Source organism: Lynx rufus, unplaced genomic scaffold (assembly GCF_022079265.1).
Source record: "Lynx rufus isolate CCGP_SWC_20201006 ecotype Redwood Valley unplaced genomic scaffold, mLynRuf1.p SCAF_11, whole genome shotgun sequence".
Classification (NCBI taxonomy): Eukaryota; Metazoa; Chordata; class Mammalia; order Carnivora; family Felidae; genus Lynx; species Lynx rufus.
Window position 1 is genome coordinate 34,146,234 of NW_025814825.1, and position 20,682 is coordinate 34,166,915.

Consider the following 20,682-nt stretch of genomic DNA (forward strand, 5'->3'; position numbering starts at 1 on the left):
CTTTGGCAATTTGTTTAAAATTTTAGCTGACTCCTTCTTACATGTTTACTCCTCCTCACAGGCTCTACCACAGGTCAGCTACTGCTCATCCTTGTCTCTCCTTAGGAAGTCCTGTCTTTCCTGAGAGAACTCAGCTGCCCTGAGACCTTAGCTCTCTGATGTGCTCAAGAAAAGTTGTGTAGTTTATCTCATTTTTTCTTTGACAGATTTCTGTCTTAGGTGGGAGCAGAACCTGTGTAATCTCGCATTAACATTGTCCAACGTGTCAGACAAATAGTGGACTGAGTTCAAGAGAGATTTCCTTTTCAAAAAAAATTTTTTTTAATGTTTATTTATTTTTGAGACAGAGAGAGACAGAGCACGAATGGGGGAGGGTCAGAGAGAGGGAGACACAGAATCCGAAACAGGCTCCAGGCTCTGAGCTGTCAGCACAGAGCCCGACGCGGGGCTCGAACTTGCAGACCGCGAAATCATGACCCAAGCTGAAGTCGGCCGCTTAACCGACTGAGCCACTCAGGCGCCCCGAGATTTCCTTTTCAAACGTGTGCCTATTTGGTTCCTATTCTATTCTTATTAAACAAAATTGTTGTATGTTTACTTACCATTTCTTTTTGCCCCTTGGCAGCCAAAAGTCTTTTCTAGTCTTTCTGGTCACCTTCTATGTCTTCAAAATACTTCCCCAATGTGAACCTGAAGAGACCGAGGAAAATAAGAATTTAATCTGACATCTCCTTAGGTTTAATCTGACCTCCTTATTCAAAAGCTTTTGTTTTGAAGGAAATTTAAAACCTTGTTGCCATACCTAGGCTTGGCATATTGTCTGATGAAGTAAGTGACTTTTGGTCAGCAGGAGTATCAGTAGCAGATGTCCCTTGGGACATTTTCTCCCAAAGAGGAAGAGAAAGAAGAGAAAAACATGAAAACACTTCGTAGACATTCTATTAAAAATATTATTTTAAATGTCTTTTGTTGGGGCGCGTGGGTGGCTCAGTCGGTTAAGCATCCGACTTCAGCTCAGGTCATGATCTCACAGTTCATGGGTTCGAGCCCCACGTTGGGCTCTGTGCTGACAGCTCAGAGGCTGGAACCTACTTCAGATTTTGTCTCCCTCTCTCTCTGCCCCTCTCCTGTTCACACTCTGTCTCTTCTCAAGAATAAACATTAAAGAAAATTTTTAAATGTCCTTTGTTATTTTCTCACTGAATTATATATCACTTGGTTGGATAACTCAAAACTAGGATAGTGAAAACAAAATCAAGCTACCCTTTTAGAATCACTCTGATTTTTCTTTTTATCAATGGGAATAGAATCGATAAGCCTAATAATCTTTTCCTGAATTTTTGGTAACGACAAATAATAGGCCTATTTCTTATCCTTTATGTAAGAAGTGCCTATGACTTATTTTAAAATAAAATATTGGATAATTAAACTATAATTGAAATATTTGAAATATATGGAGCTTGAAATAACAGTGCAATTATTGGGGTGCCTGGGTGGCTCAGCTGGTTAAGCATCTGATTCTTGATTTTGGCTCAGGTCATGATCTCAGAGTTCGTGAGATTGAGCTCCACGTGAGACTCAGTGCTGACAGCCCAGAGCCTGCTTGGGATTCTCTCTCCTCTCTCTTTGTCCCCCACTCAAATAAATAAACTTAAAAAAAAATAGTACTCGTATACATTACCATTGCTTATCACAGAAAATTCTTGTTTAAGAATCATATCTGAGGGGGGGGCACCTGGGTGGCTCAGTCAGTTAAGTGTCTGAATTCAGCTCAGATCATGATCTCATGGTTCATCAGTTTGAGCCCCACATTGGGCTCCGAACTGATGGTGCAGAGCCTGCTTAGGATTCTCTCTCCCTCTCTCTCTGCCTCTTCAGCACTTGCTCTGTCTGTCTCTCTTTCTCTCTCAAAATAAGTAAATCAACTTAAAAAAAAAGAAAAAAGAAAGAATCGTATCTGAGGGGTGCCTAGGTGGCTCAGTCCGTTAAGCCTCCAACTCTTGATTTCACCTCAGGTCATGATCTCATGTGAGATGGAGCTCCACGTCGGGCTCTGTGCTGACAGGGCAGAGCCTGCTTGGAGTTCTCTTTCCCTCCCTCTCTGCCCCTCCCCTGCTTGTTCTCTCTCTCTATCAAAATAAATAATCATTAAAAAAAAAAGAATCAGGGGCACCTGGGTGGCTCAGTCGGTTGGGCGTCCGACTTCGGCTCAGGTCATGATCTTGCGGTCTGTGAGTTCGAGCCCCGCGTCGGGCTCTGTGCTGACAGCTCAGAGCCTGGAGCCTGCTTCGGATTCTGTGTCTCCCTCTCTCTCTGACCCTCCCCCATTCATGCTCTCTCTCTGTCTCAAAAATAAATAAACATTAAAAAAAATTATAAAAAAATAAAAAAAAAGAATCATAACTGAGATTAAATACTTGCTTTGTTTATTAGCTCTGTGCCTTTGTACAAATTGTTTACTTTCTCTAAGCCTACTTCTCATCTATAAAATGGAGTTATTATCTATCTGCTGGACTATCAAAATGTAGCAAAAGCGTTCTAGACTTTCAGCCTTGGAGGTATAATAAGGTAGAAAACAATGAGAGGATACTCATTTTGTGGCTGGCCTTCTATCACCTCCATGTGTGACACCCTTCTGCTTCTTTTCCACAATCATTGCTCCCAAGACCATGAAAGAGAAGGGTGCCAAACTATGGCTCAGTGCCACGAGCCACCGCACATAGAAGATGCTGCTTTTCATTCTGACTCCTGTCATTTCACAGCTACTGCCACCACAGAAACTCCATAGCAATTGCTATGATTCCTGCTCTTATCCTCATTCCCTCTGAAAATTCTTTTTCCTTGTTTTCTATTTTTTTAATTTTTTAAAGTTTTTAATTTTAATTCCAGTATAGTTAACATACAGTGCTATATTAGTTTCAGGTGTACAATATAGTGATTCAACAATTCTATTCATTACTCTGTGCTCATCATAAGTGTACTCTTTAATCCTCATCACCCCACCCCACCCCACCCCCACCTCCCCTCTGGTAACCATCAGTTTGTTCTCTATAATTAAAAGTCTGTTTCTTGGGGCACTTTGGGTGGCTCAATCGGTTGAGCCTCTGACTCACGATTTCTGCTTAGGTCATGATCTCATGGTCATGGGATAGAGCCCCACATCGGGCTTGGCCCTGGACGTGGAGCCTGCTTAGGATTCTCTCTCTTCCTTTCCCTCTGCCCCTCCCCAGTTCATGCTTTCTCTCTCTCTTTTCAAAAAGTCTATTTCTTGGTTTATCTCTCTCTTTTTATTCCCCTTTGCTCATTTGTTTGGTTTCTTTTTTTTTATTAAAATTTTTTAAAAAATGTTTTATTTGTTTTTGAGATAGAGTTTGAGCAGGGGAGGGGCAGAGAGAGGGGGACAGAGAATCCAAAGCAGGCTCTGTGCTGACAGCAGAGAGCCCAATGTGGGGCTCAAACTCATAAACCATGAGATCATGACCTAAGCCAGAGTCAGATGCCCAACCAACTGAGCCACTCAGATGCCCCGACTTCTGCCCATTTTTAAATTGGATTACTTAGTTTTTGGGTGTTGAGTTTTATAAGTTCTTTATATATTTTGGATACTAAATCTTTACTGGATACATCATTTTACAAATATCTTCACTCAGGGGCACCTGGGTGGCTCAGTTGGTTACACACCTGACTCTTGGTTTTGGCTCAGGTCGTGATCTTATGGTTTGTGACATCAAGCCCCATGTTGGGCTCTGTACTGGCAGCATGGAGCTTGCTTGTGATGCTCTCTCTCCTTTTCTCTCCTCCTCCCCCTGCTCTCACACACCTGTGTGCACTCTCAAAATAAATAAACATTTAAACGTATCTTCAGCCATTCCATAAGTTGCTTTTTAGTTTTGTTATTTCCTTTGCTGTGCAGAAGCTTTTGTAGTCCCAAAAGTTTATTTTTGTTTTTGTCTGATTGCTGTGGCTAGGACTTCCATTACTACATTGGATAAAAGTGGTGAGAGTGAACATCTTTGTCTTGTTCCTAATCTTAGGGGAAATGCTCTCAGTTTTTCCCCATTGAGGATGATGTTAGCTGTGGGTTTTTCATATAAGGCTTTTATTATGTTGAGGTATGTTTCCTCTAAGCGTACTTTGTTGAGAATTTTTGTCATGAATGGATGTTGTTCTTTGTCAAATGCTTTTTCTACATCTATTGAAATGATCATATGATTCTTATCCTTTTTCTTTTTGAAGTGATGTATCCTGTTGATATGCGAATATTGAACCATGTTTGCAATATATTACAATAAATTGTACTTGATCATGGTGAATGATATTTTAAATGTATTGTTGAATTTGGTTTGCTGGTATTTTGTTGAGGATTTTTGCATCTATGTTCATCAGGGATGTTTGTGTCTGGCTTCTTTCACATAGCAAAGTGTTTGCAAAGAAACAAAATAAAAAATAAACAAGTGGGACTACATCAAACTAAAAAGCAAAATAAATTATTAACAAAGTGAAAGCACACTTTGTGGAATGGGAAAAGTATGTTTGCAAATCATATATCTGATTAGGGTTAATATCAAAAACATAGAAAGAATTCATACAATTCAATAACAAAACAAATAACCCACTTTAAAAATGAGCAGAGATCCTGAAAAGACATTTCTACAAAGAAGATACATGAAAGGATAACATTGCATGAGGGGTGCCTGGGTGGCTTAGTTGGTTAAGTGTTTGACTTTTTTTTTTTAATGTTTTTTTATTTTTGAGAGATAGAGAGACAGAGCATGAGCAGGGGAGGGATAGAGAGAGAGGAGACAGAGTCCAAATCAGGCTCCAGGCTCTGAACTTTCAGCACAGACCCCCAACGTGGGGCTTGAGCCCATGAACCATGAGATCATCACCTGAGCTGAAGTCAGATGCTTAACCAAGTGAGCCCCCCAGACACCCCAGTAAGTGTCTGACTCTTGATTTCAGCTCAGGTCATGATCTTGCAGATCATTAGTTCAAGCCCTGAGTCCAGCTCTGCTGTGACAGCCTGTAACCTGCTTGAGATTCTCTCCCTCTCTCTACCCCTCTTCCACACACACTCTCTCCCAAAATAAATAAATAAACTTAAAAAAAAACCTCAAAAACCAGTACATGAAAAGGTGCTCAACATCATTAGTCATTAGGAGAATACAAATTAAAACCACAGTGGGATTATCACCTCATGCCTGTTAGAATGACCATCATAAAAAAGAGAAGAGACAACAAATGTTGGCATAAATATGGAGAAAAGGGAACCCTTGTGCACTGTTGGTGGGAATGCAGATTGGTGCAGCTACTATGGAAAACAGTATGAAGGATCCTTAAAAAATTTAAAATAGAACTACCATATGATCCAGCAATTCCACTTCTGGGATATATCCAAAGATAACAAAAACCCTAACTGAAAAAGATGTCTGCACCCTCATGATGTTCCTAGCAGCATTATTTACAATAGCCAAGACATGGAAACAACTTAAGTGTCCACCAATGGATGAATACATAAATATATGGAATATTATGCAGCTACCAAAAAAATAAGGAAATCGAGAGGCGCCTGAGTGGCTCAGTCGATTAAGCCTCTGACTTTGGCTCAGGTCATGATCTCGCAGTTCATGGTTCGAGCCCTGCATCAGGCTCTGTGCTGACAGTTCAGAGCCTGGAGCCTGCTTCAGATTCTGTGTCTCCCTCTCTCTCTGCCCCTCCCCTGCTTGTGCTCTCTCTCTGTCTCTCAAAAATAAACAAATGTTAAAAAAAAAAAAAAGGAAATCGTAGTTTTGTGACAAGATGAGTGACCTTGGAGGCATTATGCTAAGTGAAATAAGTCTGACAAGGAAAGAGAAATATTGCATGATCCCACTTACATGTTGAATCTAAACAAAAAACCCCAAAAACAACTCTAAGAGAAAGAGATCAGACTTGTGTCTATCAGACGTAGGGGGTGGGGGGAGAAGGAATTGGAGGAAGATGTTTAAAAGGTACAAAATCCTAGTTATAAGATAAATAAGTACTCGCTGGAACTAGAGTGTATAATGCTAAGAGAAATTAGTCAGAGAAAGACAAATATCATATGGCTTCCCTCATATGAGGAATTTAAGATACAAAACAGATGGACATAAGGGAAGGGAAGCAAAAATAATATAAAACAAGGGAGGGGGACAAAACATAAGAGACTCAAATACAGAGAACAAACGGAGGATTGCTGGAGGGGTTTTCGGTGGGGGGATTAGCTCAGTGGGCGAGGGGCATTAAGGAGGGCACTTGTTGCGATGAGCACTGGGTATTATATGTAGGGGATGAATCACTGGATTCTACTCCTGAAATCATTATTGCACTATATGCTAACCAATTTGGATGTAAATTAAAAAATAAAATAAATAGGTGCTAGGAATGCAATGTACATCATGATGACTATAGCTAACAATACTGTATGATATAGCAAGTCGTTAAGGGGGTAAATCTTAAGAGTTTTCATCACAAGGGGAATATTTTCTTCTTTTCTTTTTATTGTACCTATATGAGAAGATTGATGTTCCCTGAACCTATTGTGGTAACCATTTCACAATATTTGTTTATCAAATCATCATGCTGTATGTCTTAAACTTATACAATCGATGTATGTCAACCGTTTCTCAATAACACTGGTAAAAATATCAGTTAATAAAGTCGCATGACAGGGAAAGTGTTTACAAAGGTCATCCGTGTTGCAGCATGTATCACTAGTACTTCATTCATTTTTATTGCCAAATATTATTCCATTGCTAGGATGCACCATGTTTTATTTACCCATTCATAGGTTGATGGACTTTTGGGTTGTTTCCACTTTTTGGGTATTATAATCCCGCTATGAACATTTGTGTACAAGTTTTTGTGCAGACATATATTTTCATTTCTTGGGTATGTGTCTAGGAGTGGAATCACTGGATCATACGGTAACTTTATTTTTAAACTTTTTTTTTTGTGTGGCTCTTGGTTTCAGCTCAGGTTGTGATATCAGGGTCCTGGGATTGAGCATTACATGGAGCTCTGCACTGAGCATGGAGCCTGCTTAGGATTCTCCCTCTCTCTCTCTCTCTCTCTCTCTCTCTCACAAAAGAAGAAATAATAAAAGATTTATAAACTTTTCAGACACTGTCAGATTGTTTTCCAAAGCAGCTGCTTCATTTTACATTGCCACTAGCAATGTCTGAGGATTCTGCATCTCCACAACCTTGCCAACATTTGCTATTTTTTGATTAAAAAAAAATTATTATAGCTACCCTGGTGGGTATGAAGTAGCACCTTATTGTGGTTTTGATTTGTATACCCCTGATAAGTAGTGACATAGAATAGTTTTTCATGTGCTTATTGGCCATTTGTATATCTTCTTTGGAGAAATGTCTATTCAGATCTTTAGCATTTAAAAAAACGGGGTTATCTTTTTATTATTGAGTGCTTCATCACTTTTTTAACTGAGCAAATAAACAGCATAAGCTTCATCAAACCGTTCTTGATCAGTACATCCACATTACAGTGCTAAGTATGGTATAATATGTGAAATATAAACATCACTGGGTCGATATCATGGTGATTACTGCCCATGTGTTCCAGAGCTCTGATCCCATCCATGATGCAGATGAGACATTTGTATCTAATAACATTAGTATTCTGCAAGTTAGTAAAGCCTTAAAACACTAAGTAATTAGATTTTGTCAAGTTTTTTTTTTTTTTAATTTTTTTTTTCAACGTTTATTTATTTTTGGGACAGAGAGAGACAGAGCATGAACGGGGAGGGGCAGAGAGAGAGGGAGACACAGAATCGGAAACATGCTCCAGGCTCTGAGCCATCAGCCCAGAGCCTGACGCGGGGCTCAAACTCATGGACCGCGAGATCGTGACCTGGCTGAAGTCGGACGCTTAACCGACTGCGCCACCCAGGCGCCCCTGTCAAGTTTTAATTAAATGTAATAATACAATGATTTGATATGTGATTTAATAAATGATTTAGTCATCCCAGCACTTGAAGGTAATAAAACTTTCAGTGTAAGTAAAAATAGAACCAAATTGTGGCTCAGTCAGTTATGCATCTGACTCTTGATTTCGGCTCAGGTCATAATCTCACAGTTTATGGGATCAAGCCCCATGGTTGGGTTCCATGCTGATAGCAGGGAATCTGCTCGAGATCCTCTCACTCCCTCTCTCTCAGTTCTTCCCCCCCACCCCCAAATAAATAAACAAACTTAAAAAGGGGACCAAATTGCTATCATAAAATCCATAGATGCTTTCAAGCTGTAGCTAATTTGAAGTTTGACCTCTATGTGTAATTATTGAAAATAAGTTGCACTTGCTTATTTGTAAAGTTTATTTCTCTTAATTCACTTACTAAATATCTGTTAAAAACAAAAGAAGTTGGAAAAAAGAATTACCTAAGTTTTTACTAGATAAATTAGAGGTGAGACCCACCTTCCCTTCCTACAAAGTTTGGTCTCTTTTATAATAGCAGTGACTAAAATAAATGGTGCCAAATTTTTGGAGAGGGTCTTGTTTAATTCAGAATATAATTAAAATCTCATGTAGCTTTATTGGTTTTAGTATCCAGCAGAGAAAAAATATTGAAACTCCAAGAGATTTTGAATTAAATAGCTATAACAGTTTTGTTTTATTAGTTCTGACTGTGTGAAAAAAAAATTATAAGGACAACTTCGGAAAAATCTAGTTCTTTTAGAGCCCCAAATGACTTTTAAAACAATAAAACAAACTATAAAACCTACACAAGTGATATTAAAAATTATGTAGTTCAATAAATGTGACATTCACAAATGTGGTTGTAATTTTTTTTTTTTTAACCATAGCAAAATGAACATGGATCTGACGACTGGATTTAGAAGAGGTAGTGTTATATAGCTTAACAGAATTAAGTGCTTCAATTTGCTGGTGAGCATTATGTAGCGGAGTTGGAATGTTATATCAATGCCTTTTAAGATCTCCATCTACCTCACAGGGTCTGTGGCTAAATCAAAGAAAGGGATGATGCTTCCTCTTCCTATAGCAGTGATTATTTTCCTAGCATGTTAGTATTTATTTTTGGAAGGTTTGTAGATTTACATCGTTTTGGCTGGCTGCTAAGTCACGCACAGAATAAACTATAAACTCATACAATTTTTGAAGATGGAGAATGACAGCTGGCTAGTGATTTACTGTAAAGGCATTGCATAAATTAGAGTAATCATCTCAATTGCTTGCTGGGTGGAAGGGGCAGGAAAAGAAAAACAAAGACAAGGGAGAAATATGTTGTGAGTAGACAATAATCAGTTACCTGGTTAGTTCTTTGGGGTCCGAATCTTTGAAGACCCAAACATAACTTTTTTTTTTTTTTAAATTTTTTTTTTCAACGTTTATTTATTTTTGGGACAGAGAGAGACAGAGCATGAACGGGGGAGGGGCAGAGAGAGAGGGAGACACAGAATCAGAAACAGGCTCCAGGCTCTGAGCCATCAGCCCAGAGCCTGACGCGGGGCTCGAACTCACGGACCGCAAGATCGTGACCTGGCTGAAGTCGGACGCTTAACCGACTGCGCCACCCAGGCGCCCCTCAAACATAACTTTTGAAGGCACCCTTGAGCTTCAGCTAATAATTGTCCTTTCTTTGTCCCCAAATCCTGTCTCTGTCCTTGGTACACAGAAGAGCACACTTGCCTGAATTCTCCATCAAGCCATGCGGTGAGAATAATAACTGGGGGAATGGGCACAACATCCTAGCGGACCACAGAGGGACCAATGATTCTCAAATAGCCCTCCATGGATAGTTTCCAGGGGCAACTTGTATGCAGACTTAACAAACAATTTAAATAATTTTTACCTTCAAAAAATGAGACTGCTTTCATTTTTTAACATCTGAAATCATACTTTAAAAAGTTTTATATTGGAAACTTTCAAATCTACAGAGAAGCTGAAACTAGTTCAATGGACATTAGTATAAGCTTCAACTAAACTCACCAATGAAGAACTTTCTACTTTGCTTTATCACCCTGTTTATCTATACGTGTGTGTATGTGCATGTATGTTTTGGGCGTATTGAACTACTTGAAAGTTGCAGATGTCATGACCCTTCACACCTAAATACTTTAGCCTGCCCCTCCCAAGAATAAGGATATTTTACACACAATACCAATATCACACATAACACAATTAACATTAATTTACTAATGTCATCTAGTGTACAATTCATTTTCGCTTTTTCCCTATTGCTCCCAAAATGTCTTTTATAGTCTTTTTCCCCCTTTAATCTAGAATCCAATCAATTGGTGTGATACCCTGAGATGTAAAAATCCTCATTCTCCATGATGTTTCACTCCATGGCTCTGGTCCAAAGATGGTATTTCTTTCTTTTAGTTTTATTTATTTACTTTGAGAGATGATACTTCTTTTTTTTTTAATTTTTGTTTATTTGAGAGAGAGCAAGCATGCCCATGAGTGGGGGAGAGACAGAGAGGGAGAGAGAGAGTCCCAAGCAGGCGCCACACTGTCAGCACCAAGCTTAGAGCTCAAGGTGGGCTTGATCCCCAGCAACTGTGAGGTTGTGACCTGAGCTGAAATCCACAGTGGATCTAACCCACTGGGCCACCCAGGCATCCCTAAAGATGATTCTTTCTTGAATGAATGATTACATGTCTGATTTTATCAAGCTTTTTGTTTTACATTTGTTAGCTGGCATCCTTTCAGCTTTACCATTCACCATCCCTCTCTCTCTGAGAATCACTACAGAGAGTGATACTTTGAACTGTTATATTCAATGTGTTATAATCCAAAATGTGTTTTTGATGCTTAAACCACCCCAAATTTGGCCAATGGGAGACTCATCAAGGCGGTCTGTCTCCTTTCTGTGGTTTCTAGCACAAGGTGCCTTGGGCTTACCTTGTACTTTTCCTGCCCCAGACCTAGAATCAGCCATTTCTTCAAGGATCTACTTATTCTGTGAATAGGTCACACACCCACATGGTTCAGTTCTCCCAATATTCCAAGTATATAGCATGTTCTTCCTTCAAATCCACCTCTCTCTTCCTAGACAGCTGATGTTACTAGTTTTTTGTGTATTCTCCCAGAGATAGTTCACATACTAGAGCAAAGGCACAGATAAATATCCTTGCCCTCTCCTAATGTTTTAACTCAAATGATAGCATGTTACGCTCACTGGGTCTGTCTGTGCTTGTAGCTTTTGCCTGTCATCAGATTCTCAAAGTTGCCTATGACTCCACCCCCAAAAGATTAGGAGCCTTTAGGCTAAGTTCCAAATGTTTCAGAAAAGCTCAGGGAAAATGACTTGACCAAAGTTTCATTGACCACACTCACATGCTACTCCTTCAACTTGGAATATTCGTCCCTCCCTAGGTTCTTTGACAACTACTCACTTTGCAAACATCACTTCCTTGGAGAACACTCTCCTTCCCTTAACAAACCCCCTCCCCCAACTAGGTGATGTCCCTCGGTTGTAAAGTTTCAGATCACTATGTACTTCTCCTTCCTAGCACACACATAAGCCATTGCATTAAAGTTTGTTTCTCGCCTCCGTCAGACAGGCGAAACTACAGGACAGAAACTACATCTGTCTTGTTCACTGCTGACACACACTAATTGCTCAACAGAAATGTGCGCAGTGAAACTCGAACTCGGCTCAACCAGACGCCAATCCACTCTTCCTTCGTCTGCCACCCCGCTGTAGTCGGAAAATAGTTCCAAGATGTAAATAAAAAATCTCAACAGAAAAAGCTGGGCAATCTGCATCTCCACGATAAACGGAGGACCTTAGCAGAAACTGCTCACCGCGAGGTGTGACGACCGCAGGAGGGCGTCAATCAAGAAAATGCCCCCTTGCCCCGCAGGCGAGTGGAGCTGCACACAGCCGAGGCCACAAGGGGTAGAGCCACGGATTCAATAGAAAACACGTGCAAAACTGGAAAGCAGTGCTGCGCGCAGCTGCGACCCCAGGACCCGGGGATAGGGGACACAGAGCAATCCCACTGGATCGGAGAAGACTGCACAAATTCTACCTGGCGCCGTAAGACCCAGGCCTTCCCTTGATTCCTCCCCGAAGCGGCTTCTGCGAGCGTCCTCACGGAAGTGGCTGAGTGCGGGGGCCCACAAATGAAAGGGGCTGGAGCCACCACGAGCCCGGAGCCCCTGAAGTCTAGTCGTCCTTACCCCAAGTAGGACGCAGCTAAGGGCTGGATTTCTGTCCTTGGGGCTGCCCCAGGAATTCAGGGCACTCTCCCAATACGTGCTCCGGAGACGCCCCGGGCAACAGCCAGTGCCACCGTTACTCCAGCGAGCGCGCCGACGGGGACAGTACTCTCAGGCCTGCGAAGGCGCGGCTCTGCCAGCGGCCTCTACGCCTGCCAGGCTCGAGTCCAGCTGCTCCGTGCCTGGGACAGGCCCCTGTCACCCTGGGCCCGGTCCTGGACCAGTGCCCCCCGAGTTTCGGCAGAATTGCCTCCCGACAGGGGCTGGGACCACTTGGGTCCGTGTGTTCCAGGAGCTATTTTCCTCGTGTCTTCCCACGACGGACATGGCCCTGGGCTTCCTTCGAGGGCTTCCCGGACCAGGGTGCCTGGAACCCCGAGCGACGGCGGCGGCAAGCCGGGCACCGGGGCGCAGGGTCCTTAAAGGCTGCAAGCGAGCGCGTCCCGGGGGGCGGGGAGCTCGGCCGGCGGGGGCGGGCCAAGGGTGGGGGCGGGAGGCGGCTCCCGGGGCTCCGCGCCATTGGCCGCAGGGCCGGGCGGCAGGAAGGGGCCAGAGAGCGCGGCCCCACCCCGTGGGCGGCAGAGCCTATCGCCGGGAGCGCGGAGCGCGGATAAATGTAGCGCCGCGGCGCGGGCCGCCAGCTCTCCGAGGGGCCGGAGCGCAGCGGAGCCATGCAGTACCCACACCCCGGGCCGGCGGCGGCGGGTGCCGTGGGGGTGCCGCTGTACGCGCCCACGCCGCTGCTGCAGCCGGCGCACCCGACGCCGTTCTACATCGAGGACATCCTGGGCCGCGGGCCCGCCGCGCCCACCCCCGCCCCCACGCTGCCGTCCCCCAACTCCTCCTTCACCAGCCTCGTGTCCTCCTACCGGACCCCGGTATACGAGCCCACGCCGATCCACCCCGCCTTCTCGCACCACTCCGCTGCCGCGCTGGCCGCCGCCTACGGATCCAGCGGCTTCGGGGGCCCTCTGTACCCCTTCCCGCGGACGGTGAACGACTACACGCACGCCCTGTTCCGCCACGACCCCCTGGGTAAGGCGGCCCGGGTCATGGTGGGGCCGAGCCGCGGCGGCGGCGAGGAAGGCGCCACCCGGCAGGTGGCAGCGTCCAGGAGGCGGCGGGGGCGGAGTGGGAGGCAATAGAAAGTTGTGGCAAAAGCGATCGAAAAGCGGCTCTCGGGCGCGCGCGGGGACAGGAGGCGCGGGCCCCAGTGGCGCGCGGCCGGGCTGACCGCACCATGACTCAGATTGGTTTTCCTGCACCTTGCAGGCGTCGGGGCGCGCGGGCCCGGGCGAGATCTCTGGCGCTGCCACGGGGGCTTGTGGCCGAAGGCAGTCTTGGGGCGCGTGTGTCGCTCGGGGTGGGGTCCCCTTAGCTGGAGGGACCGGGAAGGGAGTGCCAAGGCGCCCCGGGCGGGCCCTATGGGGCAGGGATAGCTGCCGGGCCCGGGTGGTTACGAGGCTGGACCTGGTTCAACAAGCTTGTGCAGTGAAAGAGCCTGACCCTTTCCGTTCATACAGGAAATCTTGAGTTCTCGATAGGAGTAAATCTGGTTTCAGAAGCTGTTAAGTGTTTTCCTGGCTGCATGAAGCAGACCCTTCCCCCGGAGTAGTGCACGCTGCTGATTATTTTATCGACATCCTCAATACAGACAAATTCAGGAAACACTCGACTTCTGATAGCCGGGATCCGTTTTTCTGATATTGTTCATTTCCTCTGTGTGGGATGTGACTTTATGGCAGCTAAAATAACCAGTTGCTTCCTTTTTTTTTCCCCGAGGCTGTTTTGCACTAGTCTGAAGCCTGACGTAAGCAAAATCTGGAAAAAAAAAAAAAAACAAACCAACAATGCCAGCTTTCAGTGTTTGGGGGCAGGCCTGCAGACCCACGGACGGACGGACGGACGGACTGACTGACAGGTCTTTGGAGTAGGAAAGGCAGTGAGGACACCTAGGGCATATGGTATTTTCGGGCTTGTCCCCCTCAGTGCGCGGCCTAAGAAATAAGCCAACGGAGAGCCGCACTCCGGGTGGCCTTTGGCGTCTTTGGCATCTGAAGCCCAGGGGGAAATAAAGAAAGGGGGGGGGTCCTTGCCTTGGGCCACCAGGGTTTTAAATTTTCTCTCAGCTATTGGCAGCTTCTGTAGGGACCCTAGAGACAGACTAGCATTTTCATTAATTAACATTTTAATGACCTCATGTTTATGAAGCGGCATCTAGCACAGCTCTCCACCCCCCCTTTCTCATCGTTAGATTTGGAGGGGATTATATTTTAGTTCTTTACTTAAAAAAATATTTTACTGTATTTTTGATTCCAGCCTCGAGGGTTTGGTGCGGGCGGTGACCCCCGGCGTGACTGTCTTCGCCTGCTGGGGCCAGAGCGGGACCCTCAGCCGGGCACGGCCTGGGGTGAACGTTTTCACAGAGCGCGCCCTGGGTTTCCTTGGGTTACTGCTGGGACCGCGCAGGAGGAAGCAAAGGGTTTTTCGAGATAGACCAACAGGAAACACATTGACGGAAATGTTGCCATAGCCCACGGGGTAGCTTTAACTGGCCGCCCCCGCCGCCGGGTGTGAAATCAGAGGAGGCCGCTGCTCCCTGGAGCTAGGATTGGAAGCTCCAGGAACGGCCTAGAGTCGGCGCCTGGCCCGAGGGCTTCCCAAGCAGGCTCCTGCCCGCGGCCCCGGGCCGGAACGCCTTGGGTAGTGTAACAGCCCGGTTCCTTCCCAACACAGACAGACTCTGGGTATTTGGAAAGTGCGGCTCACCAAGTGAGAGGGCCTAGAAGTGAGAAGAGTTGTGTATAAATTCGAGAGCGACTCGTTCAAGAGGGTTTATTTTTAAGCTCAATTTATAGTGGGTGTTCTTTTGGGGGTCAAAAGATTTGCGCTTGAATCCAGCTATGGGTGTGATGGCCGTTTGTGTCTGTGAGTGTACAAGGGTCGTCTGTATGCATATGCAGTGTATGTGTGTGTGACTTTGCGTGTTTCTGTCTCTGGTTATGTATGTGTCTTGGTGGGCACGTATTGGGTCCTTGTGTGGGTGGGCATATGTGAACATGTCTGGTTGAGTGTCCTCCTGCGTCCCCTACTCCCCTTTGTCACTCCCAGGGCCTGGCCGCTCCAAGGCTGTCACCCACTAACCCTAGGCTCTCTTGCTCTCTCGCTTCCCCTAGGCAAACCTCTGCTCTGGAGCCCTTTCTTGCAGAGGCCTCTGCATAAAAGGAAAGGTGGCCAGGTGAGGTTCTCCAACGACCAGACCATCGAGTTGGAGAAGAAGTTTGAGACCCAGAAATACCTCTCTCCGCCGGAGAGGAAGCGTCTGGCCAAGATGCTGCAGCTCAGCGAGAGACAGGTGAGCGCGCCTGTGGGCTCGGGGCCATTCCTGGGCCGGGGGTCGCGGGCGGAAGACAGACTTGGAGCTACCTTGCGCTCTGGCGGGTCTCATCGCGCTATCTAACGCCAGGAGCGCTGATCTGCTCGACAGCCGAGGATCAGCTTCTCCATTTCCCCCCCAGGCGCCTTGGGTTCGTGGCAAGTTTTCTTTCTGTCTTTCCTGTAGGTGAAAACCTGGTTCCAGAATCGTCGCGCTAAATGGAGAAGACTAAAACAGGTATCGACATGGTTGTGTTTCTATGGAAATAAATATTTTTATCATGTTATCTCAATGCGAAGCCTGTTATGGGTTGTATGCAAAAGTCATTTGAGAGACTATTTAACCTCTTCACCTTGATTAAAAAGGCAAATAGTCTTGCTGAAATTCAGGATGAGTTGCTCAGGTGGCAGTAATGCTAAAAGCACCTAATGCAGTTCCTATATCAATTATGCTTGGGTTTTCACACACTGGCTAGTAAAACTCCGGGCTAATTGTTTTATAAACCCCATATGTTGTTTATCTAATTAACGCAGGAAAGATAAAGTAATTGACAGTAAATGACTTAAGCAGTTATCTTTGGGAGAAAATTGTTTCTTTTATTTACACAGCCATAATAAAACCAGGCAGAGCTCAAGGGTAAATATAAGGAAATAAACACCTTTCAGTCTTGTTTGCACTGTTTTTAGAAGAATTAAATATCAAAGAGTTTAAAATTATTTCCCACCTAATGCCAGCTCTTAAAATGAATATAAGACATGTAAGAGAATATACAAGCTGAAACTTACTAACAGTCTTTTTTTTCCAATGACCTTGTTACGCAATATGCGATAAAAAGTAGAGGCTAATTCAGTTTTTGAAAAACCTCTATTGACTTAAAGCTAAAGATTTGTTTTTGATGTTCTAATCTGCAGGTCTTCTCCATAGTTATCTGACAATTGCTGTATTGTTCATTTGTCAGTGTATGTACAGTTTAGAATAAATGAAATATTTTTGAAACAGTAATACGAGTGGGGAAATTGAAAGCAGTGTGCATTTTTAAATTTAGCAATCATAACTTTTTCATTAAAAATCAGATGGTGTCCCAACACTTTGAAACAGAAAATATCCCATAATTTCATTATTCTAACATTTAAAAATTTGCAGATTCCTTCTCAATCTCTGACCCTGTGCATCTATTTGTTACTTAGTTGCAAGCCTGGTGAATATATTATTCTATAGTCTTGCTTAAAAAAAAACATAGCAATATATCATAATATTTCTTTGTAGTGTTTATGTCTATTTTAGACAAACAGGATTAAGAATTCACTCACTTATTTGGTTCTTGGTCAAAGATTTGACTGCAGTTTACCAGGAATTTTTAAAATAGCGGTTCCTATGTAATGTGTGGGAATATATATTCCAGAAATTTTCTCCAGGTTTTAAGTAAATTGCAGTGAATTGTCTCCCTTTGCAGTTGGCAACATTCTTTCAGTTTTGCATTTTTACCTTTGCCATGATTTTGTAAGTTGCTCCGTATCATTTATAAGTTTATAAATTTAGTCCAGAAAATGGAGGAAAAAGGATTCAATCTAATGATTTTGAAACTTTCTCCTGAATTCACTACATAACATTCATAGTTTTTAAATGGCTGAGAGACCCTGTTAACTGGCAAGGTTTAAAAATACTTGAAGAATGAAGATAGTGTGTATCTGTAGTAATCTGATTTCCCTTCTCCCTTAAACTCTTAGAACCTTGAGACCATGAGTCTGGGCTGGAACTAAGTGTTCATTTGACACAACCCATTTAGTTATATTTGTGACTGCTTGTTCTTTTCTCACAAGAGCATGATCTTTCTCTGATGTGACAGGCACTTTTATTCTAAAGTGAGACAGAAGCACAAATATGTGTTTTCTGAATAAAAAGATTATAGCTGAAAGCAATAGATAAACTAAACATTTTAAAGACGATAAAGAATGAAAACACATTCTGATCTACGTCTCTTATGCCTCCATATTTCACGAGCCTACCAATTTCACTTTCATTCCTTTCATCCAGGAAAACCCTCAAAGCAATAAAAAAGAAGAACTGGAAAGTTTGGACAATCCTTGTGACCAAAGGCAAGACTTGACCAGTGAGCAGAATAAAGGTGTTCTAGATAGCTCTCAGTGTTCGCCCTCCCCTGCCTCCCAGGAAGACCTTGAGTCAGAGATTTCAGAGGATTCTGATCAGGAAGTGGACATTGAGGGCGATAAAGGCTATTTTAATGCTGGATGATGACCGTAGACATTGGCATGTTCGGAAAACTGGATTTGGGAATAACATTTGCTACAGAGAATCTCCATAGGTGATACTGGAAAACTCTGAGAAAGGGAATCAATTTTCTGGTATTCTGGAAACCTAAAATATTTGGTGCACTGGCTAAACAGCAAACTTACACTGAAACCTTAATTTTGACTTAAATGGTTTATGTACTGATTTTAGGTTGAATGATGAAGGGACTCTTCACTGCTTAGATTCACCCCCTTTTTAAAAAGGAAATTGTTTTTTCTATTTATAAAAAGTAATTTTTGAATTTTTTGTTAAATTTTTAAGTTATAACTTTAAAGATTTTAATAAGATCTTCTTGAATGACGTTTCTACAATCTGTATCTACATCCTACTTAATGGAAAAGCAGAAGGGCATCCCAGATCCAGAGGTATGCCTTGGAAAAGGGGCCCACATTTCAGGCAGCCTTGGAATATTTTTAAAGGAAATGTTCTTTACTTTTATATTACATTCTTATACTGCTGCCTTAAATCCAAAGTGATCTCAGAGCTTCTGTCTCGGGGATGTGTGTGTTCTTTTTGTCAAAGAGAAATAGTTGATAAGAATCTTAAATGCTTGTTTTGCACTAAGTACCTATATGACCAAGGTGTTAAAGGAATAGTACAGTACAAATCAAGCAGACAAACTGACTCGTCGGTGACTAAAATTAATCACAGACGAACTAGAAGTAGCAAGTTGATTAACTGTAAGTAGACTGTAGATATTGTGTTTTATATCAAACAGTGTTTATAATGTGTGTATATATAATTTTTTCGCTGTAAAAAAAAAAAGGCCAAAACGGTGGTGGTGGTGTTGTTGTTGGTGTTTTTTTTTAAATGAGTAACTTGTGTATAAAATAAACCCATCGGTGGGACGACTGATCTAGTCGGACCTCTCTTACTTCCAGGGAAACAAACGCAAGCGCCTCGCGGGGCTGGGCGCGGGGCTGCGCGAGGCAGCGGGTGGGTGGGCTCCTGGAAACAGATTTGGGCCTTTCCCCAAGGGAAGGGGGAGGGCGGGGGGAGGGGCTCGGTGTGCGTGCGTCGCCGCAGGGGGAGGCTCCCGCCCGCGGACCCCCGAGCGCTGCAGGTGGGAAACCCCGGCGTGCCGGGTGGCGGGAAGAGCGAGGACCGAGGTCGGCCGCGCGGCTGAGCGCGGGGCCGCCGAACCCCATTGATTCACCTCGGCTCCCAGCCTGGCCCGGGCCACCGTCCTTGACCCGCGTGAGTCAACACTGCGTCATCCCGAGGCGGCCGAGCCAGGGTAAGGGGGGTCCGCGGAGGGGGAGGGAGGGCCTGGCGGGCAAGAGCAGGGAGGTAGTTTGCGCCGAGACTTCGAGTCTCAAGCTTCAGCGAGCTTCAGAAGCACCTGCAGACTTCTTGATACTCATTGCCGGCCAGTCGACAAGAGTTTCTAATTTGGCAGGTCTGGGTGGGAACGGGATTTGCACTTCAACAAGGGCTCAGGTGGTGTCAAAGCTGTTGGTCGGAGTGCCTGAGTTTTGAGAACCACTGTTCCAAGGTGTAGAAGCAGGTGGGGCCCTAATACCTATACCCTCTCACTCCTTTCTCACTTGCTTCCCTTCCAGTAACTTCTGTAGGTGTGAGAGCAGGAGGTGGGGATGGCTGAGAGGGAGGAAGGAGAAAGAAGGGCCTTGTCTAGGCCGGTGGGAGCAAGAGTCTAATGGCTAAGGGGAGGCCAAAGGGCCGAGGAATGGGTATTGTGAGATGGGGGAATGGAAGCGCCCAGGTAAGGGTGGGTGTGGGGCTGAGAGAAAGGGTGGCCTGTGGTTTCTGACTAGCCCGGGGATTGCATACAGTTGCTTGCCTACCTGAGCCATCAGGTCTCTGACATTCCAGGAAAACGATGAGAGGCCTGTTGGGGGAGAGGCCCAGAAACCTCTTCCTTCTAGCCTGGGCCTTCATGGAGGCCTCTAGTTGTTTGTGGAGTTGGGTGCCTCCTGAGGGCTCCTGAAGGAATGACTTCACCCCTGGCATGGCTGACCAGGGCTCTGGTTCCCTAGACATGAGCACTCAGGTGAAGACAGAGTGAAAAGGTCATTGCTTTTAGAGAGTTGTCACATTCTCCCTCCTTAGATTTCAGGAAGGCTCCTGGAATTGCCTGTGAATTTACATTTCTGAGAAAATTAGTACCAGTTCCTTAAGCAGAGAGGTGTGAATTGGCCTGGAAATTTAATAATTTGGGTTGGAATTTTAGTTCTTGGCCTCAGTTCTCTCATCTGTGGAAGATGGTCTAATTGATCCACGTGATCCTTTCCAACCCCCCAGTTACCAACTCACTTCAAGCTCTTTATTGTTCCCCCTGTTCTCTGTGTCTTCTCAATGTTGGGGCCCAAAGTTGACCTCCAATTGGAGGGTCTCCCTTCCCATCAGCTGCAGGCTCCCAACTCCCAGACCCTGCCTGACAGGTTACATGTCAGGTTCAAGGATCATAATCAGTCTCATTTGAAAAAGGGACTGTCAGTATCAGAGTTTTGGAAAATGAGAGGCTTGTGGGCCTAATATGGTATTAAAGCAATCCTGAAATCAGTTGGTGTGTGTTTCACTCCCGGAGATAACCTCTGGTTAATGTTTATTTTTGGGAATAACTGTATCATGATGATCAAGCAGAGAAATACAGGCTTATGTATTGATTGGCACTAGAAAAGTTGAAGGGTGAAATCTTGTTTTAAAGTAGACAGTTCTTGAAACCAGGGTGTTTTCCAGTTTAAAGCTATTCCCAACCCTCATCAAGTTACTCGTGTTCTGAATCTAAACATATTCTTTTTAAAAAA

General features: G+C 44.3%; 2 protein-coding genes across 6 annotated transcripts in view; one reads left to right on the top strand and one right to left on the bottom strand.

Moving 5' to 3' along the window:
* Positions 1-13,043, bottom strand: part of LOC124506997 (ubiquitin carboxyl-terminal hydrolase 51-like) — a 41,413-nt gene extending 28,370 nt beyond the window's left edge. For 3 of the 5 annotated variants that reach the window (XR_006960906.1, XR_006960908.1, XR_006960909.1), the window contains exons 1-2: positions 803-947; positions 603-690 (exon numbers count right to left, since the gene is read on the bottom strand). Coding sequence is in view for 1 of the 5 variants with exons in the window: in XM_047073173.1 (XP_046929129.1) it covers positions 12,524-12,901 (378 nt within the window). In the remaining 4 variants the exon portion in view is untranslated. Of the gene's footprint in view, positions 1-554; positions 691-802; positions 948-12,038 lie in introns of those variants that run through there. The other 2 variants (XR_006960907.1, XM_047073173.1) reach the window with 2 other exon arrangements.
* On the top strand, positions 12,808-18,769 carry HHEX (hematopoietically expressed homeobox). The gene is made up of 4 exons (XM_047073172.1): positions 12,808-13,263; positions 15,405-15,583; positions 15,791-15,841; positions 17,639-18,769. The coding sequence occupies exons 1-4, from the start codon at positions 12,900-12,902 to the stop codon at positions 17,855-17,857; spliced, it is 813 nt and encodes a 270-aa protein (XP_046929128.1). The 5' UTR covers positions 12,808-12,899; the 3' UTR covers positions 17,858-18,769.
* The last annotated feature ends 1,913 nt before the right edge of the window (positions 18,770-20,682 follow it).

Excerpts from the sequence above, each read along its gene's own strand:
- HHEX (XM_047073172.1), top strand. The coding sequence starts at position 12,900 with ATGCAGTACCCACACCCCGGGCCGGCGGCGGCGGGTGCCGTGGGGGTG. Across the intron at positions 15,584-15,790 it reads TGCAGCTCAGCGAGAGACAG|GTGAAAACCTGGTTCCAGAA; the intron begins GTGAGCGCGCCT and ends TCTTTCCTGTAG. Across the intron at positions 15,842-17,638 it reads AATGGAGAAGACTAAAACAG|GAAAACCCTCAAAGCAATAA; the intron begins GTATCGACATGG and ends CCTTTCATCCAG.